This window comes from Drosophila nasuta, chromosome 3, assembly GCF_023558535.2.
Source record: "Drosophila nasuta strain 15112-1781.00 chromosome 3, ASM2355853v1, whole genome shotgun sequence".
In the NCBI taxonomy this organism is placed as follows: Eukaryota; Metazoa; Arthropoda; class Insecta; order Diptera; family Drosophilidae; genus Drosophila; species Drosophila nasuta.
Window position 1 is genome coordinate 51,342,190 of NC_083457.1, and position 25,243 is coordinate 51,367,432.

The 25,243-nt window shown below is 43.1% G+C and overlaps 9 protein-coding genes across 14 annotated transcripts; 5 read left to right on the forward strand and 4 right to left on the reverse strand.

Moving 5' to 3' along the window:
• The first annotated feature begins 103 nt into the window (after positions 1–103).
• Positions 104–1,725, forward strand: LOC132789056 (queuine tRNA-ribosyltransferase accessory subunit 2). Its single transcript, XM_060796803.1, has 2 exons — positions 104–1,467; positions 1,533–1,725. The coding sequence occupies exons 1-2, from the start codon at positions 410–412 to the stop codon at positions 1,723–1,725; spliced, it is 1,251 nt and encodes a 416-aa protein (XP_060652786.1). The 5' UTR covers positions 104–409.
• Positions 1,721–3,281, reverse strand: LOC132789062 (GDP-D-glucose phosphorylase 1). Its single transcript, XM_060796809.1, has 3 exons — positions 2,805–3,281; positions 2,045–2,741; positions 1,721–1,934 (listed from the first exon to the last, which is right to left on the reverse strand). The coding sequence occupies exons 1-3, from the start codon at positions 2,898–2,900 to the stop codon at positions 1,783–1,785; spliced, it is 945 nt and encodes a 314-aa protein (XP_060652792.1). The 5' UTR covers positions 2,901–3,281; the 3' UTR covers positions 1,721–1,782.
• Positions 3,282–3,312: 31 nt separating this feature from the next.
• On the forward strand, positions 3,313–4,205 carry LOC132788302 (germinal-center associated nuclear protein). Its single transcript, XM_060795635.1, has 4 exons — positions 3,313–3,381; positions 3,439–3,614; positions 3,673–4,063; positions 4,146–4,205. Exons 1-4 carry the CDS (start codon positions 3,313–3,315, stop codon positions 4,203–4,205), a joined length of 696 nt encoding a protein of 231 aa, XP_060651618.1.
• A 546-nt stretch (positions 4,206–4,751) lies between these two features.
• LOC132789053 (uncharacterized) lies at positions 4,752–8,770 on the forward strand. 3 transcript variants are annotated; one of them, XR_009632676.1, is made up of 3 exons: positions 4,752–5,257; positions 5,314–8,069; positions 8,129–8,770. XR_009632676.1 is itself a non-coding variant. In XM_060796796.1 (2 exons), exon 2 carries the CDS (start codon positions 5,582–5,584, stop codon positions 7,655–7,657), a length of 2,076 nt encoding a protein of 691 aa, XP_060652779.1. In that variant the 5' UTR covers positions 4,752–5,257; positions 5,314–5,581; the 3' UTR covers positions 7,658–8,770. The 3 variants fall into 3 exon arrangements, 2 of the variants coding, with proteins under 2 accessions (XP_060652779.1, XP_060652780.1); XM_060796796.1 differs by having other exon boundaries at positions 5,314–8,770; XM_060796797.1 differs by having other exon boundaries at positions 5,317–8,770.
• Positions 8,539–9,374, reverse strand: LOC132789066 (uncharacterized). The gene is made up of 3 exons (XM_060796814.1): positions 9,166–9,374; positions 8,993–9,038; positions 8,539–8,889 (listed from the first exon to the last, which is right to left on the reverse strand). The coding sequence occupies exons 1-3, from the start codon at positions 9,217–9,219 to the stop codon at positions 8,735–8,737; spliced, it is 255 nt and encodes an 84-aa protein (XP_060652797.1). The 5' UTR covers positions 9,220–9,374; the 3' UTR covers positions 8,539–8,734.
• Positions 9,375–9,681: 307 nt separating this feature from the next.
• On the forward strand, positions 9,682–10,563 carry LOC132789064 (uncharacterized). Its single transcript, XM_060796812.1, is given in 2 exon segments — positions 9,682–10,281; positions 10,283–10,563. Coding segments are annotated over 2 exon segments (579 nt in total). The 5' UTR covers positions 9,682–9,747; the 3' UTR covers positions 10,328–10,563.
• Positions 10,564–10,772: 209 nt separating this feature from the next.
• Positions 10,773–14,976, reverse strand: LOC132789054 (TOM1-like protein 2). 3 transcript variants are annotated; one of them, XM_060796800.1, is made up of 6 exons: positions 14,707–14,976; positions 12,709–13,160; positions 11,904–12,646; positions 11,708–11,840; positions 11,451–11,501; positions 10,773–11,272 (listed from the first exon to the last, which is right to left on the reverse strand). In XM_060796800.1, exons 1-6 carry the CDS (start codon positions 14,771–14,773, stop codon positions 11,051–11,053), a joined length of 1,668 nt encoding a protein of 555 aa, XP_060652783.1. In that variant the 5' UTR covers positions 14,774–14,976; the 3' UTR covers positions 10,773–11,050. The 3 variants fall into 3 exon arrangements, with proteins under 3 accessions (XP_060652783.1, XP_060652782.1, XP_060652784.1); XM_060796799.1 differs by having other exon boundaries at positions 11,699–11,840; positions 14,707–14,975; XM_060796801.1 differs by lacking the exon at positions 11,451–11,501 and having other exon boundaries at positions 11,699–11,840.
• A 541-nt stretch (positions 14,977–15,517) lies between these two features.
• Positions 15,518–23,461, forward strand: LOC132788648 (ubiquitin carboxyl-terminal hydrolase 36). Of its 2 annotated transcripts, XR_009632643.1 has the most exons (5): positions 15,518–16,734; positions 18,380–19,158; positions 19,219–21,084; positions 21,855–22,227; positions 22,501–22,635. XR_009632643.1 is itself a non-coding variant. In XM_060796155.1 (4 exons), exons 1-4 carry the CDS (start codon positions 16,362–16,364, stop codon positions 22,891–22,893), a joined length of 3,411 nt encoding a protein of 1,136 aa, XP_060652138.1. In that variant the 5' UTR covers positions 15,520–16,361; the 3' UTR covers positions 22,894–23,461. The 2 variants fall into 2 exon arrangements, 1 of the variants encoding a protein (XP_060652138.1); XM_060796155.1 differs by lacking the exon at positions 21,855–22,227 and having other exon boundaries at positions 15,520–16,734; positions 22,501–23,461.
• A 116-nt stretch (positions 23,462–23,577) lies between these two features.
• Positions 23,578–25,105, reverse strand: LOC132788649 (nucleolar protein 12). The gene is made up of 2 exons (XM_060796156.1): positions 24,765–25,105; positions 23,578–24,707 (listed from the first exon to the last, which is right to left on the reverse strand). The coding sequence occupies exons 1-2, from the start codon at positions 24,818–24,820 to the stop codon at positions 23,963–23,965; spliced, it is 801 nt and encodes a 266-aa protein (XP_060652139.1). The 5' UTR covers positions 24,821–25,105; the 3' UTR covers positions 23,578–23,962.
• Between the last annotated feature and the right edge of the window lie 138 nt (positions 25,106–25,243).

Consider the following 25,243-nt stretch of genomic DNA (forward strand, 5'->3'; position numbering starts at 1 on the left):
CAGCATGGAATAATTTATTTTTATTACTTCAACTAGCTGTGAGTACGGAAATTTGTTATCGAGCTGAATGAACATCAATATTATAATAGATGTCTTTGTTGCCCAGCCATTTTTCTGTTAAAAACAACGAACTAAATTTGCCACACAATGTGGTATATTTCAAAAACGCCTATACAGCGCCGCATTCTGAACAGCTTTTTAATTATATTCTGGATGTCGCGAAGGTCATAAAATATGTATTCCTTGCGAAATTCAAGGAAATTAAATTTTCAATATTAAAAACATTTAAAGTACTTGTTGTTATGCGAAGCGCAGTCACAGTTACTGTGACTAGCAACAGGTGGCAACTCTGTAAGCCTCGGCTGAATCATGGAAGCAACAGCTGATTCCACAACGTGCGGCAAATACGATGAAGTTCGTTATTAAAAGTATTAGTAAAAACTCTGGTCGACTGGGCCAACTGCGGATTAAAGAGAGCCAAGAGCTGGCCACGCCGCTGTTGATGCAAACAACCAAAGGCGGCAGCATTCCATATCTCACAGCCGATGCTTTCGAAATGGTCAGCAATGAGCAGCAACTGCTCCAACTCACATTGTCCACCATGGATCAAATGGCAGAGTCGCTGGCGCAGTGGACTCGTCCCCTAAGTGACTATGTTGGCTTGCCCGGCCACAACACAGTGTTGATGATTCGTGATCCGTGCGAAACAACTCCCGCCGGTGGCAATGATCGGGATGTGATGCCGTTGTTCACGCGACGCGGCAAGGAATCCCTAACGGCCACGCAGTATATGGAGATGGTGGCCAAGTTTGCGCCCGATCTCTACCAGGGCTTGTGCGATGCCGACACTAATCCAGAGAGCACTAAGAAGCGTGTACAGAAATCTGTGGATCGCACCGAGCGTTTCATGAACGAATGCTATGCCCTGCATGGCAAAGAACAGCGATTGGCCAACTCCACGTTACTGGCTCCCATTGTGGGAGGCTACAACACCTTTGCACGTACACAATCCATCAAGCATGCAAAAGAACAACCAGCTGGAAGTTATGGTGGCTACATACTCGAAGGATTCCATACCAATGGCTTGGCAGCAACGACGTTACCGGCGGCACAGCTGTTGCCCATTGTGGAGCATTGTCTGCAGCAGCTGGAGGATGACAAGCCGCGTCTAATGCCAGGCGCATTTACGCCCTTGTTGACTCTGGAGCTGATTAGCAGAGGCGTTGATGTATTCGACACTTCGTATGCTTATTGCGCCGCAGCCAACTACAAAGCCTTGACGTTCAGTTACACCAAGGATGCAGTGCAGCATGCGGCGTTCTTGGATCTGACGGATGATGAGATTAAAGAGCAGTTTACGCCTCTCCTAAGTGGTTGCACTTGTTTAGCGTGTAGCAAACACACGCGTGCCTACATTCATCACTTGTACAAGACAAACGAGTTGCTTGGTCCCATTCTGCTGATGATGTAAGTATCGAAGTCTCTTCCCCATGTTTCCTTCTAAGTTAATAATGCTTCCTTTATTTCAACAGCCACAACTTGCATCATTATATGGGTTTCTTTGCGGCTATTCGCAGCAGCATTGCGGCGGATCAACTTCCAGAGTTAATTGAGCATGTGCGTCTGCAAAATGCGGGCAGCGAGATCGATTATCGCATCGAGGCTAATGCCAAAGTGATCAGCAAGGCGGCCATGGGCAAGGGATTCATTGCAGCGGCCGTTTAGCAATGGTATTTCGTATTTAATAAATTAAAGCTACAATCACAAAATTCTGTGTACTACTTATAAAGTAAACGGTTGCTGCCACAGCGATTGATCGGTGCCATTAACAATGTGTTGCACCTGGTCGTAGACAGCATCGTAGGCATTTCCAGTAACAGAGCGAATGCGTTCAATTACCTTCTGCTCCGTCAAATTGTTTACTTTATCCTCATCTGCAATGGAAAAGTTTTAATTAGTATAAAAGTATCTAATAATTAAGAGTAATGCACTCCGCTAGCAATCAGAACTGGGAATTTAAATATTAATGATAATCATAGCTCACCTGAAAGTGGAATGAATCCAGCCAGTTCGCAGAATCCCACATTGAAGGCCGTCACATCCTTGGACACGCAAAACTTGTCGCGCACAAAAACAAATACTCGGAGATCGTTGGAGTTCTTTTGCTGTGTGATAAACATGTTGTGTGGCAGCTTGTTGTTGCACAACCACTCGGTCAGCTTATGGATGTTCTGCACCTTCTCCAGCACCTGTTGCTCATCATCTTTGGCCAGGACAACAAAACACACGGCTTCTGTGGGCGATTCTTTATTCAACCGATACGCATAACCACCGGCAATCTCCTGCAGATTCACTTTGTCGATGTACAACTCTTGTGGCATGTCCAGCAAATGGAAATGTAGATGATTGACGGAGGCAAGAGCTCCCGGACTATTGTAGCCCATCCGCATATTGGGTTCTTCAATGTTGCGCAGGAAATTGATGCAGAAAGCCAGCGATTTTAATGTTACGCGTTGTACCAAATTCTTCTTTACGTCGGGACAGATGAGTGTATGATATTTGGTCAGTGGACTCTTGTTGATGATCATCTGTATCTCGCACTTATCCTTCAGATCATCGATGATCAGCAGCACTTCCTGGCCATCGACTTTATTAAAATTGAACTGCTGCGGCTTAAATTTAGGATTCAAATTGTCTATAATTTGTGGTGCGCGACGTTTCAACGATCGATCCGCATTCAACTATAAGGGAATAGATATTTGAAATCGATTAATAATCACACACATTTGTAGATCAGTTCTCACTTCCACATGGAAACCATATCGCCCGGGCAGTTGTCGCTTTAAGCGCTCCTCCCGCAGCTGATAGGCGAATAAGCCGGGCATCTCGTGTAGTTGCATCCATCGCACTTTCAGTGCATTTAGATATTGTTGCGCCTTCGAGTCAATTATCGTGTCATATTTGGCTTTGCTTGTTGTACGCAGTTTTTTTATGTGGCTCCATCAAACCGACAATAGCGGCAAACTTGAATAGCGTTGCCAGATTGTAGAAATGTGGATGAACAAATACTTTTGGGAACGATCCATTTAAATGAACACTCAGAAAAACATGTGAAAAAATACGTTTGTTTTTGAGCAGCTGCCGAACGTTGCGCCAAAAGTTCATAATAAATATAAAATTTTAGAATTTCAATGCAAAATACAAAAGCAAATAATTTAATTAAATTTTTTTATGTTGGCGACAGCCCTGTCGCTGCCAGCTGATTTTTTGTTGTGCACAACTATTTAACAAACAAATCGCATTGATTAAACTATGGAGATTTGTGGCCTGGTACGCGGCTCCTGTGAGCGTTATTGTCCCGATGCCGAGGCTAAAATGCAAGTTTAAAAGTAATCCACATAATAACAATGTATTTACGGTCTCCCTTCTGCTCTAAAGGCGCATACAAAAAAAAAACTGCTCAATTACTTCGAGTACAAGGATGGCCAAAAGCAAGTGCCCGGTGTATTGGTCAAGGAGTTTACCCGCTCAGCCGCTGATGCCAAGGTGCCCAAAGCAAAGGACATGCGCACTGAGCTCTGTCTGAACAAAACTGTTGAATATTTGCTCAAAGAGTGAGTACTGCTTGATTTTTATAATACAACTTATAATGATTACTTTCGTCATTTGCAGTATTCTGCTAGATGAGCGCAAACCTTTTAATTGGGTTTATGATTTCGTATTCGATCGTTTACGAATGGTGCGACGCGAGATTGTCATACAGCAGTTTGAGCCAAAACAGACGATCAAGCTGCTGGAGCCGACGATCATGTTTCTAGCCTACAGTCGATATCGACTTTGTGCGGAGCCTATAGAGAAATTCGATCCGAAGATTTGTAATCAACACTTACAGGAATGTCTTAATATGACGCTCTGTTGCTACAAGGAGTTGGACGATCAATCTGATCACAAGGAGTTCACTCTTCGAGATTTGCAGCGACGTTGTTTCATAGAGGCATTATACCAACTGTTTAATCTGGGCACACCGGAAGCGCTGGTTCGCGGTCTTACTTTGCCCGCCAAAGTGCGAGAGGATGATACATTTAAACTAGCTTTTGGCATTTGTATGAATTATCATCGGGGGAATCTGTATCGTGTTATTGTAGACTTGCCAAAATTACCTCATATCCTTTGTGCTGTGGCTGCTTACAAACTGCAAATCATAAGAAGGCAAGCTTTTTTTGGCTGTTACTTACGATTGCTTTTAACTGTACATTTATTGATTACAGGCGTCTGCTGGAGATTTTTACGCATGCCTACAACAACAAGCAATTGACAGTGCCGACAGCGTACTTGTTGCGTTTGACCTTAGTAGACAAGACGCAGGACTTCGCTCAATTGTGTCGTCATTATAATATTGCCTTGACGCCCGACAGCAAAGCGGTGCATTTTAATAAGACTGTTTTCAATAGCGCGGCGGAAACAATAAAAGCGCAACGAGAACCTTTTATTGAGGCGAAACTACAGCGCATTTTTCTGCCCGAAGTGTTGCTGTTAAAAAAATTGTGGTTATAAACCTGATCTCTACCAGTTGCGTATCGGATAAATAAATAAATAACAATACTCATTGCGCGGTAGGGCGGGCGAAATGGCAACCCTATTCGAAACCTATCGTTATCGATTGCGATTGTAAATTGTACAATAAATAGAATACGAATTGTCTTAGAAGTCTGTGCTTACCTTTTAATGTGTGTTAATTTAACGCGTGGTAAGTTCTTCAAAATTAGCTAAAAGTTTTTAATTGCATTTACAGCCCCCGGCTGGACGCTAAAACGGCGGCACACACTCATATGTATACATAAAGCGCGCGCAGGGTTGTATTTTCGATGCCGTCTCGTTCGGTCCGCTGTCAAACACTAACACCAACAAAAACTTTGGTACGCAAGAGAAAGTGCTTGAGCCATTTTGGAAAATACAATTCCGCCATATTTACCGGCAAAATTCAAAATATTTACATTGTGCGACAACATTTAGCAGAGCATACGCACCAATTGTGCAATAAACGGGCAGTGTTTGATCTCAACGAGATCGCCAAACGCAACACATTTAGCCAGACGAAACGTCTGACGCCGCTGCTGTTGCTGCTGCTGCCGTCGACGCAGCGCCCCACGCACCGATGACAATAGAAGCAAAATAAAGTGAAGTAAAAGAAAGGCAAAAAAAAACAAGAACAAGAAGAAGGTTGTGTTTTTTTGGAAACGCAATTGGCCCCTGGCGGGTAAGTGTTATTTGTGAAAATGTTTTTGTTCTCATCTAATTGGCAATTATTGGCAGCAGAGGCAGCATATATACACACACCAACGAGCGCGCGCGCCTCACACACACAAGAGCAACGACGACGCACGCAGACACATAAAAGCAACAAAACAACAAAAACAAAAAAATAAAAGAAAGAACGAAAAAAAGAAGAGCAACAAACAAGACGTCAACGCGACGATGACAAGTCATCATCAGGGCGGCAAATATCAGGCCAGGGCGCCGCCAATTGTTAAAGAATCTTTCACTGGCCGCCGCTGCAGTTCCCCTGCCACTCTCCCTGCCCATGTCCTCCTCCTCCTCCTCGTCGTCCAACTCCAATCACCACAATACACATACAACCTCTCCATTATATTTCACCCAAGTGATGCCTTCAGCATCGGCAGCCAGTGTGGAACATCAGCATCCCTATAGCACTGAATTGGATGGAACGGAACACATGGGAAATGCTGGTGACAATGGCAGCTTTCTCATCGAGGAGATTATCGACGATGAAGCAAACATTGTCGTGGACACCGGCGAGTTTTTCATTGCCGGTGATGTCTACGAATATTACCCAGTGGATCGCATCGCCTCCTCACTGCCTCGCATGGCCACCGCGGATGCTTTGCCGCCGCCCATAATCATGCAACAGCAGGAGCTCGGCAGCGATGAAGAGGAGGATGATGACGACGACGATGATGAGGATGTGGAGCAACAAATGGATGGCGATATGCGTTTATCGTCGGGCGATGAGGAGGAAGAGGAGCTGCCCATGTTGCAACGCGATGCAAATGCCTTTGATATTGCTTCCGAAATGCTAACCACCATTGAGGCAACGGCCGAGACCATCAAGGAGGAGCAGCTCGAAAATGATTACTATATGAAGTCCACAGATGATTCCAACAGCTGTCATGTGCAGGACTTTAAACCCTTTGGCCGCATGCAGCGTCAGACAAACGCCAGCGCATGCAACACAACCATTAATGGTGCCAATGGCAGCACAAAGCGTTGGAAACAAACTAAAGTTCCCATTCGCATCACCGAGGATCAGTTTAATGTTACGCTCTGGTCGTCCCTCAACTCTGAGGATGAGGACGACGATGCAGAGCTGGAAATGGAGAATGCACATGGTCATCAGATAATCACAACATCGAGCAAAGCGAATGTCAAGCCAAAAATGATTATCGATCATATGATACACCATGATGTGCTTAATGATGGCATTGGCAATGAATATGTCATATTACCGGATCCATTTAGTGCCGCAGCTGTCACCGATGTCGAGGAGGTGGTCAATGCCTATATGCGTGATGACGACGACATCGATGGCGATGCGGATGACATCAAGCAACAGCTGGAAGACGACGAAGAGGAGGAGGACAGTCAATCGCTAAGCGAGCAATATCAGCTGGATGAAGCATATGGGAGCATTGAGCTCATTGAGAATATGCCGCATCCCGTTGAGCTAATGACTGCGCCCGCTGCCTGCACACCTGCTAATCCCATAATCACCAGCAACCCGAACACAGCGCCCGCTTTGAGTGGAGCAACATTGCCAAAGGGGCTGCCCAAGTTGGTATTGCAAAACAGCAGCACAAATGTGCGACTGAAAGCGAACAACAACAATGTGGGTGCCCAGAAGGCAACCACCAAGCGGCAGTTGAACGCACCGCCTCCATTGGTGCCAGCTAGCAGCAGTGGCAGCATCATGCCACAGCTGCAACAACAGCAGCAGCAGCACCATCAGCAGCAACAACAACAACAGCTTCAGATGCCAACGCTACAACGTGGCCAACAGGCAGCAACAGCAACACCAGGTGCTGCAGCAGCCGCCGCTGCCACCGCTGAGGACGATGAGGAGCCGAAGTTTCGTTGCACACATCGTGGCTGCAACAAGGAATTCCGCAATCACAGCGCCATGCGCAAACACATGCATACGCATGGGCCACGCGGTCATGTGTGCAACGTCTGTGGCAAGAGTTTCGTAGAGAGCTCAAAGCTAAAGCGACATCAGCTTGTGCACACTGGCGAGAAGCCCTTCGAGTGCACCTTCGAGGGCTGCGGCAAACGCTTCTCGTTGGACTTCAATTTGCGAACGCATGTGCGCATACATACGGGAGATCGACCATATCATTGCCCCATCGATGGTTGCTCCAAGTGCTTTGCACAGTCAACCAATCTCAAGTCGCATATGCTGACGCACTCGAAGCCCAAACGTAAATGGCCCCGCGCCCAGGGCGGCCAGATGAACAGTAAAACGCCATTGGTGGCGCGCTATGGACGACTGGAGTTTGGCGAGGATCCCACCATGGTGTATGTGGAGTCCAACGAGGAGCTGGCGTCGGTGCTGCTGGATAGTACGTCGACGCCGGCATCCTAACTAGCAGTGACGTTGCCTTTGGCTGTTGTCATCTGAATCGAAAATGATCTGCATCAAAATGTGTGGCTGGAGAAAAGAGAGAAAACAAGTTTTCTTTTTTTCGTCTGTACAGTTAGTTGTAAGCACTATCATTAGTTTTGAGGAGCTGTGCTATGCTGACTGCAATGGCAATTGGAGGCACAAACTGGTGCACCTGGTGCCACATGATGTTGCCCCTTCTTTGCTGTTGCAGGCAGTTGCTGTGCTTCACCTCCCCCCAACAAAGTAATTGCTAAGTTTTAAATGCTAATGCGAGGAGTCGATAAGTTTTTTGAAGTTTTTGAATTGATTGGAATGCCCGGCACGATGGTCAACAAACGAAAAAAAAAGAAAAGATTTTTAGAGATTAGTTCTTTTTGCTACGATTAAGAAGGTATGTAAAACCCCATCTCTCCCGTTTTAGTAAGCTAGTAATCCCCATCTCCCAACTAGTTTTGGTTCTGATCCTTGGATCTGTTTTGTGCGGCTACTCGAATAACAAAATGCTGCACAGCAATTTTGCTATGCATCTTACAAATACAAATACAAGTACTATTTAAATACACTTACACACAATACACACACACATCTAAATAACAATAGGCTATATTTTTGTAATGAAATTGTAACATTTAGTGCATTGAAGTGCGACAGTAAAGTATATATACTATATATAAAAAACAAAAACAATAAAGATTGTCAATTATTTGCAAGGCTCTCGAGAGATAAAAAGGTGACTCACATTGATTCAACACACATATTTATTTGGAACGGACAAAAGCTTACAACCTAATGCTATTTAATATGCACTTTAAATACTGTGAAATGAGAAAACTACAGCAGTGATTTAAATACATGTCATATATCATATCATATATATATCTGAAGGTAAGGAAACATTTACAAATATTTAGGCTAACGCGAATTCCATGAGTTACTAACTTTAAAACTATTACATTTTGTTCTTAGCATAGCATTCTATGTATGTATGTACGACAACTAGTTAATAATTAATTTGTTGTTGGAACAGCAGATTTTTTAACAGATTCTCAAGCGAAACTATGATGTGACCTTGACGCCAGCGGCTCCATGAGGCAGTGGGGGCAAAAGACCGTTTGCAATTGGGGAATATCCAAAGATATTGCCGGTCACCGAAAGCAGCACTGAGTAGTTAAAGTACCAGAACACACAAAATAGGACCATAAAGATGACGTCTGTGTGGGGAATAAAAAATGTGTGTGATTTTGATAAGGGCGTATAACAATTTTCAAAGCATTGAAAATTTGATGACAAATGATTGATGTTTACAAAACTCACGTATCGTTACACGCTCCCATTTCTCGACCACATACAGCTCGGTCACCTGTCGCAACACACCAATAAAAAAGTTATTAACCATTAAGATCTGTACATATATACAGCTTTTTGTTGTACATATATATTAGTATCATTTAGTTAAACGTGCGAACATTTTAAATTGCTTTACACACCATTAGGTATCGGAACCACCAATAATTGGCAAAATTGATAATGTTGTTCAGCATGCTTGGCGATATAAATAATATAAATAAGTCACAAGCACTTGATCCAAAACGTCGTAGGCGCCGCACGCAATCAATCTACTGTAATTAACTTGAGTCGTCTAGTGCTTATTAATTATAGTGAGAGAGTGAGGGAGATAGAGCGACACTGATGAGAATTTTTGCTGTTTTATTTAACACCCTGTGCCGGTGTGTGACCATATACAAGTTTCTTAAAATGTACGTTTTAATGCCGACCTAGAAGCCTTTATTTCTAATATGGTTGTAGATATATGCGATTTTTCAAAGTGATTGTTATTTCCATAATAGAAGTTCATTATTCGAATCTCCTCTTACCACTAATCAGATTTCTATTAAAGAATGATATTTTGCGATTGTAGCTTGAATGGCAATTCCGATAGTTTTTAGTATATTTATTACGTCGATTATAATCGATATTTTTCCAAGAATATACAGTTATATTTATTTTAACGGTCCCGACGCGGTCACACTGCAAGCAGCTGATTGAAATAGCTATTTTGAAATTGGAAAATGTGTGAATATTTTATTAAAGTTTTGCGTCGCACGCAACTTAGCCACAGTCAAACAGACGTCAAGCCCTTTATCTATTTGCACAGCAAGTGGCTGGAGGATGCTGTCGAGCTTCAACTGTATGTGCCTACAAGTAATTCTAGCTACAAAGCGATTTTGAAGTATGATGAAATTAAAAGCGCTGCCGAGGAGCTCCAACTGGACTACACTGAATTATATGACGAATACAAAAAGGCGCTCACCACACAAATGGGACTACCGGGTTTCGACTATGAGGTCGATGAGGAGAAACCCAAATTTAAGCTGTGGAAATGCTGTGGCTTTGAAATCCTGTATGTGGACGAGAAACTGCGTAAATTGTCGAACGTTCAACAGATGCTGGATGCAGCCATGGAGTGTGGACAAACTAGCTCATCAGGTGCATCACAAGGCTCTAGTCAGGGAGCTGCTGGTGCTGAAACACAGTCCAGCGAATTGGTGCAGCAATACGAGCAATATATCAACGATTCCAAGCAGACAGAAAAGAAGCTGCTCAAAAAAGTTCGTCATATTGCTGAATACCAAAAAAGCGGCGCATTGAAGAACTGGAATCTTTGCTGGGCAAACGTAAGAAGACCACTACCATTAACGACTCCACTGATGAGGAAATGGAACCGTTAAAGACAACTACCGACTCCGATAGTGACGTGGAGAAGCCGCAGTCAGAGGATGATGACGCTGACTTTGGAGCGGCCACTGAGGTCTTAACCCAGCGGGAATAAATCTATGGCATTGTGATAATATTAAAATAAGTAATCAACAGTGTACAATTCCTTTCCAGTGATTTGTTTTTGTTTTTAATAAATTAACTTTATAAGGTATATGTGTATATGTATAAATAAACAACAAATAGATCATTAAAACATAATGTACAATTACAATCAATGCGTGTGTGTGTTATTGTTATTGCATAGCTTACATTTAGAGCAAAACAAGATTGCATTTTGGAATAAGTTACAATTGTCGTTGCAGTACAATTTTCTTGCGATTCTTTTTTTTTTTTTTTTTGTTCGTTTTTTTGGAATTTTTGTTTTTCGTAAATAATATTTTGTAAAGATTTAGAAAAATGAATTACAGAAAATAAAAGCATTTTACATTGAAATGTATAATGTATGCTATTTTTTTTTTGTTATATGTATGCATAATGTATATACGTTATGTATAAATATATTATGTTAGGCGTGTGTAACATTTTTGAAAGATTAAACAATGCGGGAACTGCACAGGATGCAAAAAGGATCTGAATGGATGTGAATCTGTGCACTCAAAGCGCAAGCAGATCCTCGTCAGCGCCGGGTTTCTTTGGTGTCGTCTGTCGTAAGCTGCTATCGGGTCCGCGGGCGAGCCCCGATCCTGATCCTGTCGTGGCACTAGCGGCGGAATTCGATGCATTGATCGTTGGAAGATTTTCAGCGGCTGCGGCGCGTTCCTCAAGGAATTTATCAAACTCGGAGCTGGTCAGTTCCTCAATACCATCAATGTCCTTCTGCATTGGAAAAGCAAATTATTAATTAAGCAGCCAAAATAAGAACTATTTGATAAGCGAAACGTAATCAATGTATTTAAATGAAACCAACGCAAAATAAAGTGATTCGTAGATGGCAAAAAGCGAGTGTGACTGAATGAATGATTGTTTTGTTTGTTGCTGCTGCTTTGCTACTTACTGAGCTGCCCAGCCATGCCTCCATTTCATCGATCTCATTCTCTTTCGTCGACTTTGGTGGGGTGGCACATCAAACATCAAACACAATTAGGAACGGAAACAGAAACGAAACCCAATTTGAAAATTTGCAAAATAAAAAAACAAACAAAAAACCAAAAACAAATTGCAATTTAAATTAAATAACAAATCGAGTAAAGAATTGTAGAGCGCCATTAGTTAACATCTGTGCTAGGCGTCTGTTTCACTCACTTTACTTACCACCGGCGGATCGCCGGCTAATCCACGACCTTGCTGCTGTGGCGTAGGTGACTGCTTTGGCTGCCTATAGGGCGATGCAACACTGCCAGCCGCTGCATCCACGCTGGGAATATCGCGCAGCAGATCCGTTCTACTGCAATATACAAATCACCAAATCAAATGCAAGATACTTAGGCATAAATTAAAGCTAGCTTACTGGTTGCCATCGGTGCGCGACTGTGCGAGCATATCGAATTCATCGGCAGCAGCAGCTGCAGCGGGAATTCCAGCTGCCACTGCTCCGGCAGCTGTGCCACCACCTGTAGCGCCCAGTTGCAACTGTCCAAAGGTCTGTGGCAGCTGCTCCTCGCTGCTCTCAATTAAATCAATTAGCAGCTGATCACTTTGCGGCGTATTGCTGATAGCAGCATTCGATGGCGATGCAGCTGCTCCAGCTCCAGCTCCTGCTGTCGCCGTTGTGACCCCTGGAACACCCATGGCAGCGCCAAGCACTGCTGATGGTGAAGTAACTGCAGCGGCTCCGCCTCCAGCTGCGCTGCCTTGGGCACGACTCTTCTCGTAGCGTTGATGACGCAAAAACACATTGTTGAGCTCATCGTTGATGCGCAGAAATTCCGCAGTCAATTCATCGTCCTGCACGCGGCCAATCAGATCGACAATGCGCGATTGCATCTCCTTGCAGGTGGCGGTCAGCTCGTTGAGTAATGCATAGTCATCGGGCGTCTCCTGGCCCGGCTTCAATACGCTCAGCATTTCGGCCAAAATGCTCATGTTATTGCTGACGATTTCCAGTTCCGACCGCAACTTGGCGCCCTGCTCCGGTGTCAAATGCAACGGTCCTGTGGGCACCGCCACAGCAGCTCCAGCTGCCGCATGCTGTGGCGAAATGGCGTGATGCTGTGCAGCCATGAGCTGTGGATGCGGCACTTCAGGCACGCTCTACAAAACACAAGAAAGCGTTTAACAAATGAACGAATTCAACAATCGCATATTTAGTTTACCCTTTGGGGCGTGTATATCGGTGCCGTGGCATCCAGATCGGTGGGCGGAAACTCGATGCCCTTATTCTTCAGCTCCATGTACATCTGCGTGACGCCATTGAGATCCGGTTGATTCTTGAATGCATCTGCCCAGATCTGTATGAGACTGAGCACCTTCTCCTGCATCACAGCTGGCGGATCATTCTTTGGCCCAATCAACTTGACCAGCTCATTGATGAAATCTTTTTGGGCGACAAGCATATGGAACGCCTTGCCGCAGTTCTTCACACACGTCTCCAGCACGGTGAGCGTATACATAATCACCTGATTGTTCTTCCCGGCGTTCTGTGAGAGACGTTTGCGTATGGCGCGCATTGCATCGCGAGCCGTGTCCGAGGATTCGTTGATCATATCGCAGATTTCCATGTTGGCCGCCCAATTTTCCGAGGCCAGTGACGCATCGGTGGCGGCCTCTGTAAAAGGTGTCGAAACATGATATGTGCTTTAGTATAAGGCAATAAATTGTTTAACATTTTTGGCAAGCAAACACCAAAAACAGTCAGCTGATGAGTGTGTCTGTGTGTGAGTCAATCAGTGCGCCTATACATGCATGTATATATGTGTGAATCCGTGAGTGAGCGTATGTTTATTTTTCTTTGCTTTTGTCATCGTATTCTGTTTACGCTTTGAATACGATGATCATCATCAACAACAACAATAACAAAGTCACCATGCGGCAGACATAAATTCAAAGTTACCGTATTTTATTGCAAAACAAATAAAATAAAAAGCAACAGCTAATGGTTTGTTAGTTCGCGTAACATACAAAAACAAACGTCAGTTAACTAACGATTATCATGATATGTGTGCACTTTGTAAACCGATCAATTTATTGTGTTGCGAGAGCGACCTACTGAAAGAGCGTAATTGAGAGAGAGCGCTGCGCTCTCTCGCTCTCTGTTTGCTTTTTCGTTTTGTTTTGAAGTGCAACGCACTGTAGCCGAAAAAAAGAAAGATACGGAAAAAGCAAAAACACAAATACAATTGCATTCATAAATTGCCAAACACACAAAACCGGTTATAAATTATATTTAATTTAAAGCAAAGCCAAAACAAAGCACAGAAAGCGCACAAAATTGGAGCGAGCAAAAAATATAATGGTGTAGCAACAAATTAGTAACGCATTGAAAAGTCACACAAATGCACTCACACAGGCACACACCAACACATAGTAAATGCGACTACGAAAATTCGACAGAAAGCAGAAATGAATAAATTAACACATTTATGTAACTAACTAGCAATAACAAAACTTGTGGTGATGACTAATTGGGTGCACCACATTTCGAGGTGGTCAAGGAGGGAAGTTCAGTCGGTGTGCCGAATTATTCGATAGTATTGTTTGTTGTTGTTTTTGCTGGGGGTGGGTGACATCAAATTCGACTAGTCATGCTATTGAGTGAATTGTGATGAGCAACAAAAATGTACATATGTATGTACATCACAACTATAGTTGTACTTGTTATGCACATACACACACACACAAATTGCAAAAGGTGTATGTAGCTCTAATCTTATCAGACAATTGGCAATGCCACTGACTAGTGACTGAAACTGGGGACTGAATGTGGGAGGGGGATGGCGTGATAGCGGTTTTGGTTTTTTTTTTTGCCATAGTAATCAGATAGCAACAACAAATCGTACACTCTGCGGTGGGTGATATGGGTTTTATGTGTGTGTAAATGCATGTACATACATACATACATATCCATGCGTGTGTTTGTGACAATAAGAAAAGCGACAAACTACTAAAGAAAGTTGGGAAAATTCAATTTTTCATTGGTTTGCTGCGATTTACTGCATCTGGTTAAATTACAATCTAAATGCGCAAATGTGTTCATTAGATATATAAACAAACAAAACATATGCATTTTTCGAGAGAATGAAAGAGACAAATTAATAATTACACCCACGCACCTCCCACAACAGTCATCTGCCCGCTTTTTCACTTCTACTCACCGATACGCTGTCCAATGGGTGTTGAGAAAACATTGCCCAGAGCGCCCACATTGAAGAATGAAGCCATCTTGGTGCACTGTTGTCTTTTGTAAAATACGTGTTTATTTTATTTGTTTATTTGTCTTTCAATTTATGTGCTTTTCCGTCTGCGTTCGCGCGCAAAGCATCGATGTATAAAATCATTTATTCAATAATAAATATTACTCTTTCAGACTTTTTTCTTAAAACAAGAGCTTTCTTCAAAGCTGTTTTATTTAACTCCAGTGTCAAGGTGTGACCACAAGCAGTATTACTAAAAATACCAAACTGATTCATTAGAAGGAAAATACCGATTATAACAAAAGGGCGGCATTTTTGAATTAATTTATTAAAGCTTTCGAAAACAATGTTTACATATTCAAATGATTTTGTTTGATATTAAATCATTGTTTTAAAAACGTATAAGAAAGTAATACAAGTGATAAAAAGTGAAAAAAATAATTAAAATGGTCACACTGTCAATTGTGTTGTAATGCATTCGAGGCTGAGAACTGTAAATTTGGAATCATTTTTCAGGGCTACAAAAAAAAAAAATAAAATATCGCTTATTAAAATATTTAATAGATACAATTAATACAATTACAAGTACAATTAATATCCATTCCACTTTCTAAAAAAAGTATTTTTGTCTAGTCCATTACGCTTGGATCAAATAAAAATATTTTGTAATACGAGATTTAAATTTGGGTACAGCCAACTTCGCGTGTGTGGAAAAGACACGCAGCCAAGTTCATGGCGGACTGCCAACTTCAGTGCCAAGAAAGTGGTCAGTCTCGTTTGGCGAAAACTGATGCAAAAGAGAATTGACAGTCGGAAGAAACACGAGGGAAGGAATTGTCATTATTTTTCGAAAATTAAATATTCGCCCACGAAAAAATGCAAACGAATGCGACATTTTCGTAATGTTTGCAAGGCGCCTGATATTCGCCAACAGTTTACGTGTTTCGACGCTGGAAAAGTATCTAAATTGGTGTACCGCACTCTAAACCGAATTGCGGAGTCAATAGCATAAAGCGAAAAAAGCGTGTGCAATTGTGTTAGTGTGAGTGCGTGCGTCGGTTGCTTGTGCTTGGTGTGTTGGCCAGAAAAAAGCAGTGAAGAGCAAAGAAAAAAAGAGAAAAGAACAATTGTCGCGCGGGCAACGAACGTTCAAATCGTTGTTGAAGGACGCAGAACGGTCGCGGGAGGCAGAAGGAGGCAAGCAGGCAGGACCTATAAAACGTCGAAAGTCGTCGACCGGGCCGATGAGGATCTTAAGCATTGCGCAAATGAACGCCAGCTAGTTTTATGTGTGTGCGTGTGTGTGTGTCTGGGTCCGCGCAACACGCCCGCCTACACTACAGCAGCAGCAACAACAACAATAACATAATCAAGCGACAGCAACAACGACCGCATCGAATGCTATCATTTATTTTTTGCGCCATCGCCACCTATTCCACCCCTTCCACCGTAGCCCCATCAACATTGCTACTGATTTAATTTACGCGCTGCCCAACAACAACAAATAGTAGTTGATCATAATCCATATATATATATAATAGTGAAAGTAGCAAGGCGGGGCAGCGTCCATAAAATCCTTCAAAATTCCACCACAAACACCCACCACTGCGAGCGCCATGCCCGTTTCGTTGGCTGTGTGCGAAACAGCAAATGTCGTCAACGCTGCGCTGCGGGAATCTCTTGGCGTCAACGTCGGCGTCGGTGGTTGCGTCGCAGCGACTGCAGCCAACAACCGATCTGGTTCTGGTGCCGGATCTGCTGCCGACGAAGCTAGAACCGGTGATGATGCTGCTGGGGTCACCGATAACTTACAGAGTCAAATTGTGGCCAGTGCCAAGCGTGTCTTGTTTGCCAAAATCGAATATGAGGAGGTCAAGAATTACAATGAATCGGTGCTGGCGAAACTCAAATCCAAATACATCGTGATTGAGCCCGATAACAACAACAAAACAAATGGCGCTGGCAAAATCACCAACTCCAATGGACATGGTAAGTGGTTATCGTTATCGTCATCGTCGTCGACATCGTTCATTTCTTAATAGTCTTTCGCAATCGGCGCACAAATTTTCCAGCCGCTGCCATTGGATACAGTGTATGTGTGTTTTTAATGTTTGTTTTGCACATATTTTGAATAAAATCACGTGTGGACTAACACATTTTTCTTCCTTCCATACCCTGTCTCGGGTTATTTATGCTGCACAATTTGTGAGCAGCTACGGCGGCAGCGCTGTCGTCATGCATGTGTATGTACATATGTATGCATGTGAGTACTCTTGGGTGGTGTACGTGTAAACAGAACGCATAGGCAAAAAGCATGGCAAGCAAAACAAGTACATGATCGTAAAGAGTGAGTTGGACAGGCGGCAGCGCCGTCGACGTCAACGGCGACTGCGACAGAAACATTTACTACTACTACAACTACTGCTGCTGTCTGATTGTCTACTTCTCTGAATCACAGAATACGAAAAAAACGTGCCGTTGTCGCGGCAAACATTTTTACACGCGGCTACCCTCTCACTCGTTCTTTCTTTGTCTCACAGCTACAATCACGCTCACGCGCTCTCACTCTCACCAACGCGAGTCTACATGAGCTGCCGCTGAAAATTATATTTGGTAACCGCAATATTGCGCGCGGTCTGCCTGGATATTTATTTTCTCAATTGTCTTGAACTTTTAGCAAATGCTGCGGCGCATTTTGCTGTGTTGTGAATGGAAATATGAAAGAGTAACAGAGAATGTGTGCGTGTGATTCATGCACGCAAATAAATGTATTTATGTACTCAAATTCACAAGAGTACATAAGCACACACACACAGACACTTTCATATTATTTGCCTTTGCCTTGTATGCAAAGCAGGAAGTAAAACAAAGAGCAAACGATGCAAAGAAATGGTCAAAGACTCCCTCCGACTGGTCAGGCAGCAGGCCATGTTGTTTTGCCAGCAACAGCAACAACAAAATTAAGAAATTGACACAAGACAACAACAACAGTTAGTCCGCGCCAAAGTTGTTCAATTTTTCTTCGCAGCGAGCAATCGAAAAAATTCAGTTGGCAACACCGCTGCTGCTCACACAGTAACCGAATCATTTTCGATTGGCCTGCGCCAGAGCGAGACAACCCTATTGTACAGGCAGTCGAACTGAGTGCTGGTCACTCTCGGTTTTTAGTTTTTGTAACCTCTCAACAACGACGAGTACAAAATCGAATCGCTGCTCGCTGTTATCATCTCTCAACACAGACACAGAGCCACAATGGCACAGGTGACCACATTTACACATTCATATACATATATGTACTGATGTGAATGAGTGCTTGTGTGTGTATTTGTGACTCGTGGTGTGCCTCTGCTCGCTGGTGCCATTTGTGTTTGTGTGTGTTCCGTCATATTCGTTTTGTTAAATTTAGTATCGCCACAAGTCGAAGTCATCGTCGATTTCAGTTCTGACTTGGTTGCCCTCCTCATCAAATGTATTACAACAAAAATAATGACTGTGATAATTGCGGATAGCAGCTACGCACTGTGGCTGCTCTATAAAATGCTATTGCTGCCCTGCCTTGTGCTATTGCAGCGTCTCTTTCGCCTCCTCATTCTCGAGCTAATGCCCAGGCGCAAATTTGCTGTTTCATTTGCAGACAATAATAACGGCATCAACCAAAATGGCAATCGCAAGCAACAGCAACAGCTGATGGATGCACAATCCAATCAGAATGCCAACACTAATGGCTCCAGTCAGAATCCCAATGAGCTGCCCAAACCGAAACGAGTGTTGTATCCGCGAGAGAATATTCGCATTGGCTGGAAGCAATCGGAGCGCAAGTGGCAAGTGGGCTCTGGCATGTTAAATGTGGGCAACACTTGTTACCTCAACTCCACGCTGCAGGCGCTCTTTCACATCCCGGCGCTAGCCAATTGGCTCGTCTCGGAGTCGTCGCACCTGGAGAACTGCAACATTAGCGAATCGTGTGGCGGCAATGGCTGCATCATTTGTGCCATGGCCAAAACCCTGCAGTCCACACAATCCAATCAGTCGGCGGTGCGCCCGTTTCTCATCTACACCAAGCTGAGGCAAATCTGCAAGCATATGGTTGTGGGACGTCAGGAGGATGCCCATGAGTTCTTGCGCTTCCTCGTGGAGGCCATGGAGAAGGCGTATCTGATGCGTTTTCGCAACTACAAGGAACTGGATCAACTGGTGAAGGAGACAACGCCGCTGAATCAAATCTTCGGTGGCTATTTGCGCAGCGAGGTGCGCTGCTTAAGCTGCAATCATGTGTCGATAACGTTTCAACACTTCCAAGATTTGCTGTTGGACATACGCAAGGCCGACACGCTAGAGGAGGCATTCGATGGTTACTTTTCGCGCGAACGTCTTGAGGATATGGGCTACAAGTGCGAAGGCTGCAAGAAGAAGGTATGTGTGAAATAATCGATATTGATTGAAGCTTTTAAACAGCACTAATTTCTCTTCTAGGTCTCGGCCACCAAACAGTTTAGTCTGGAGCGAGCACCGATTACGCTGTGCATACAGCTGAAACGCTTTTCCATGATGGGCAACAAGCTGACCAAACAGATTAGCTTCAAGCCACGCATCGACCTCAGCAGATTCGCCGCACGCAGTCCCTCAGCCGCTGCTCAGCCCTTGAGCTATCGCCTGGTGTCGATGGTGACGCATTTGGGTGCCTCGCAGCATTGTGGTCACTACACAGCCATCGGTTTAACCGAAGCGGGCAGCTATTACAACTTTGATGACAGCTATGTGCGACCGATTGCCATGCAAAGCGTTTGCAATACCAATGCCTACATCATGTTCTATGAGCTGGATGTGAACAGTCAGATGGTAAGCAATGGTCCCAAACTAAACGGACTGCGTCTGACCAATGGTCAGCATAGTCCAGCCGCAGTTGCTGCCACATCAACGGCGGCAGCCACTGCCACAACTGCTGCTGTTGCATCGCCACGTTTCATTGGTCCCCAGCTGCCGAATGGCTACGCGAATAGCAATGGACATGCTCTTGGTGGGGTCAAGACCACCATTCAGTACAAGAGCACGCCACTGAAGCAACAACAACAGTCACAACAGCAGCCACTGCAGAATGGCATCCTTAAGTTGCAAGAGACTGCAAAAACTGCGGCAACGGCAACAGCAACATCCACATCAACAACTGCTAATAAAAGTTCCTGCAACATCAACAATTCAACAACCAATCAACAACAAAAACACAACCAGCAACAACGTATTCTGCCAATGTCATCCGATGAGGAGGACGACGAGGATGATGAAGAGGATAGTGGCGATGATGATAATGTGAAAACCAATAACAAAGCGCCACAGCTGCCGAGCATGCCGAAAATGTTTGAGGAGAGCAGCGGCGAAAGTGTTGCACAACCTACTGCCAAGTTGAAGCCAAAGACGCCAATGAAGAGTCTTGTGCCCTACGAGTCGGCCTCCGAGGAGGAAGAAGTAGCAGCAGCAGCAACACAACAACAGCAGCCTCAACAAGCAGCAGCAACCACAACAACAGCAACAATAACAAATCCACGCAAGCGACGCAGTGGCGCCGATTCAAGTGAATCCGATGAGGAAGAAACGAGGACGCCGCCAACGCCAACGATAGTGTCGCTGCGCAATGGTCATGCGAAAACAAATGGCAGCTCTCCGAGCACCAACAACAATACTAACAACAAAGCCAAGTCCGCCTCAAATGCCTCGTCGGCCAATGTTAACAACAGCAACAAACAAAAGACTGATGCCATAGACGAGATATTTAAAAGTTTAAACAATTACAAAAACAAACATAGAAACAAAGCTGACAGCAATGATGACGAAGATGAGGATGACGATGATGACGAAGATGGTCAGCAAAAGAAGCTAAAGAGCAACGGTTGGCAGTCACAAAATGGTAACAGCAGCAGCAACATCAGCAGCAAAGCGCCACCATCGCCAAAGACGCCGCCATCGCCAGCGGTGATTAAATCCAAAACTGGCGTATGGAAGGTTACGCATAACGATGATGCCGACGACGACGATGATGATGATGATGACGTCGATGTGGATAATGACGATGTGGAAGATGTTGTGCCTAAACCGTCAAAGAATCACAAGAATCCGTTTGCCAGCAATAAGGCGGCCGAGGCAAATGCATCGCCTGGTCCCAAGCGTCAGAAGCTGCTCAATGGCAGCGCAAAGTCACAACAGACACCAAGGATTGGCAATGGATATCAGAGCGAATCGATGGCCAACGGCAATGCTGTGAGCGAGCTGCTCAAGCAGACGCATCGTGGCTACGGCAGCTCGGTGCTCAGCTGGAACGGCAAGGCATCCGAGATGGACAAGGAGGTAGGTGCCAATTAAATAACTATCTCTTTAACTTCTATACTGCACGCTTTATCAAATCAAACGCACAAGCTACAATCTCCATGTACATACTACAAAATAACTTATTACCAGTGTTGCCAGTTTAGCTTGCTTACGGCTAGATTTACCTTTTTTTATGTTTAACAAAAACGAATGCAGATAATTGCAGCTGTACAATTTCTTATGTAATTCGTAACGACTACAATTTATGTTTTAACTTAAGTGCCTATGCAATTATATGTACATTTAAAATTAGCAAAATTTTAGAGGCATTCGACACTTTAGTTTGTATGAAAAATCTTCAGTTCAACTCACTATAACTGTTAAGCTACTTAAGAAAAAAAATTGCACCATCAAAACTTTTATTTACGAAAGGTTTCAGTTAAATGCACAACTCATATTGAAGCTAATTACCAATTGCAGATAATTGCATCATTTGTATATTTCAGTTTTTAATTAGAATGCATATTGCAGACAAACGAAATATTTAATTGCGAAACAATTTTAGCTTGGTTTTATAGTTATCCTTTAGCCTATTTTAACTACTTAGCTAGCTGAATCTGACAACACTGACACTATTTCTGTTAGTCTTTCTTTCTTTGGCTATGGTTTTGTTGCTGTCTGTATTTACATAGCTGTTAATAATATTAGTTCAATTGCATGCTGGGTTGATTTCGAAAAGCGTAAATTGTGTTTTTGTAATTTGTTTGCATTTCGTTTTTCAACATTTGTTCCACCTCCCGTTCATTTAGACTTTTGATTTGGTTTGTGCGAAACGGATAGCTGGTCACGGCGCTGCGGATGGGCTAAGAACCGACGTCAGCGTTAACAGTGACTGTGACTGTGACAGCGTTAACATTACCAATACGAGTAACAACAACAGCATACTCCATAACAGTTCCAATAATGCGAGCACCAATAATAATAACAGTAACAAGGGCTCCTCCTCCACGACATTAAAATACAATTAAAATACTACATACGTATGTGTGTGTGTTGTGTGTGTGTGCACGTTCAAATTGTTTGCAATTTGTGACTCTAAACTGTGATTGTATTGAAGTCTCCATGCAGCGTGGACACTTCAATGCGCCTTCTACTCCTACTTCTTCCTCCAATCGAGAATAGGTAAAGAGCTGTTGTTGAAGTACTCTACATACACAAATGAAATGAAGCTTATGATTTGAATTGCCATCATTAATTCAACCCGTGCCCGCCGTTACCGTTTTGCCAAATTAACTCGTAAATCGCATGTTAATCAATGTCAATGTGTGTTTGTTTGTTAACTTAACTCTCATCTGCATAAGCTTCATTACCATCAAGAAATCTAAAAAAAAAACGAATCAAAATTATTACTTTAATAAAGCAACAAATAAATTAATTAATACATTCTTATTCTAGCTGCAAGCAGAGGCGCGGGAGCAGCGCAAACGGGATGAAGATGATGATGAGGAGAACGAAATGGATCGTGGACGTCAGCGAAAGATCAAATCGGCGTCGGTGAAATGTAATAATAACAGCACGCCCGGCTACAATCCATTCCAGGAATATGAGGGACAAAAGCGCTGGCATGGCGGCAACAAATCCGGCGGCAGCTTTCCTCCCCGTTTCCATCATCAGAACTATCGCCCCAATTTCCAGCAGCGCAGTAAATTCAAATACAATCGCTTTGGTAGCGGTTCAAAGTTTCAACAGCAGCGCGCCTTGCAGCGCCATCTAGCGTCTGGTGGAGGATTTACGCGGCGACAACAACATCAGTCTAGCGGCCAGCAGCAGCAAAATCAACAGTCCTAACTGGATGACAACAACGATGACTGTCATCATCATCGCCCTCGCCCTCGCCACGCCGCCCGCTTTCGGTTGCTCCACTTGTTGGTGTTGTTGTTGTTGGCCAGCAGCTGCAGCAGCAAGTGGCAAACGGGTTCGATTGGATTTTACATGAGTTTTGTAAACATTTTTTAACTGCTGATGAATATATATATATATTAGGACTAAGCTATAAGCTAGAGCATTATTGTTGCGCCTTTCCCCCGTCCCCGCCAACCACTATCCCCCATAACCCCCACCTCCAAATCCCCTTCATAATATAAGTTTAGTTTTAAAGAATGTTTGGCATTTTATTTATTGTGTTTATTTTTAAAGATGATTATTGGATTTCACATAAAACTAAAGCAAATTATATCGCTGGATTATATACATTTTTTTAAAAAATGTCAATCCTCATCCCAAAAAAAGAAAACAAAAAAACAAAACGAAATATAAACCAAATTGCAAAAAAAAAAGAAAACATATACAAAAGAAACACGTAAAAAATTAAATGCAAACCACATAAGAAAATGCAAATAAACAATTGTAAGAAAAACAATATATATATAAATACATACACATAAGATAACTAACGAGGAACGATTTTTGTAAATATTATATATTAGTCTTGAGAGAAGAGTAGATTAAAAAAGAAAACATTTGTCGTAAGTGAATAATTGATGGCGAACATAAAACGAAATTTCAGATGAGAGCGCCAGTTTTATTGATAGCATTAACTAAGCTCTGGCCGTGGCTAGAACTGCGGCAATAATCAATTGCTAGTGTTAAATATAACCCCAAAAAATAATAAACAAAAAAAATAACATGTTGGATATATATTATACATAAGTATACATATATAATTATGATGATGATTATGGAATATGAACAACAAATTAAATGTGCAAGAAACACGGCCGGCGCCGGCGAATTAGCAAAATTATATTATACAGTTTATTTCGATCAATTAGTGTGTAATAGTGAATAAACCGTACAACACAGAAAAAAACACTATAGAATACAATTAATACATAATTTATGCTAAATGAGAGCGCCCCTAATCGCCGCCTCCGCCTCGCTTGCGTCGCAGCTCCTTCTTGTTCATCATGCGACCCTTGCGATAGCGCGTCTGTCCGCCTGGTGTCTTCAGACCATGCTTTAGCTTCTTGCGCTGATGCTTGGGCACACTCTTGATGGTGTTGTTGCGATCGCGTTTCGCCTTCTTCTGGTTGTTCTTGTTGTCCATGCGCTCCTTCATCTTGAACAGTTTGCTCTTTTTGATTTTCTTCAGCGTCTTTGTTTTCATCAGCTTGTCTAGCTCTTTTTTGCTTTTAATGTCTGCATCATGAGCGGATCCTTTAGCAGCCTTTTCACTGGGTTCTTCCTCGTCCTTGTCTGCTGCTTTACGCTTGCGAGTTGCATTCACATCAAAATCCATGCCGGGTATCCGATTCGTCTGCAGTTTGTCGTCATCGTCGCTGTCTGCTTGTGCCTCCTCTTCCTCACTGTCGTCTGCGATATTGGCACCAAGCATGTTGCGTTGTGCAGCCAAATCATTGGTGCTCAACTCCACGATTTTCACTTGCACTTCATCGTCCTCGTAGGCCGCCTTTTCTGTGCCCTCAGCCTTATCTTCGGCCGTTAGCTCCCGCAGTGGTTCGAATGATTTCTTCAAATGTTTGAAACCATCTTTTACTTCTTGCCGTATGCGTTTGTGTTCCTCTTTCAGATTACGATCTAATTCGGCTTTGGCGCGGGAGCGTCGCTCATTTTTTCGCTTCCGGAATCCAGTTAAAAATTCCCTGTAGAATTCTGACATTAATTTGAGTGTTTTACCATAAAATTTTCAATTTACTCACTTGCGCTTTTGTGGATCAAATACAACTTCAACCTTCTTCTTTTTAGGACGTGCCATTTTATGTCTTAAATTTTAAAATATAATTGAAAAGAAAACACCTCGTTGTTTACGAGTCGTCACAACATGTGTTGATTGCCATCAGCTGTTGCGTTCACGTGGACGCCAACATTCGACGCATAAGCCGCTAAGAACAGAACTTACACTAAATCGACTACAAAATCGATGTTATCAACAGGCAAATAATAAAATTAATTTTCTTATTAATTTAAAATTGTTTTCTTTTTGAAAAATTCTTTTCCTTTTTCGAAAACCAAAAAATGCTGGTCTTGTTTGTCGAAGTGCGACCAGATCACTTCTGGTACTTTTTAGTATTTTAATACCAAAACTTATTTTAATATAAACTTCGCGGTTGAAGCATCGATGACTTCGACCAAGAGTCCGATAATTTGCTATATTTTTTTAAATTCTGTGGTGTGTAAA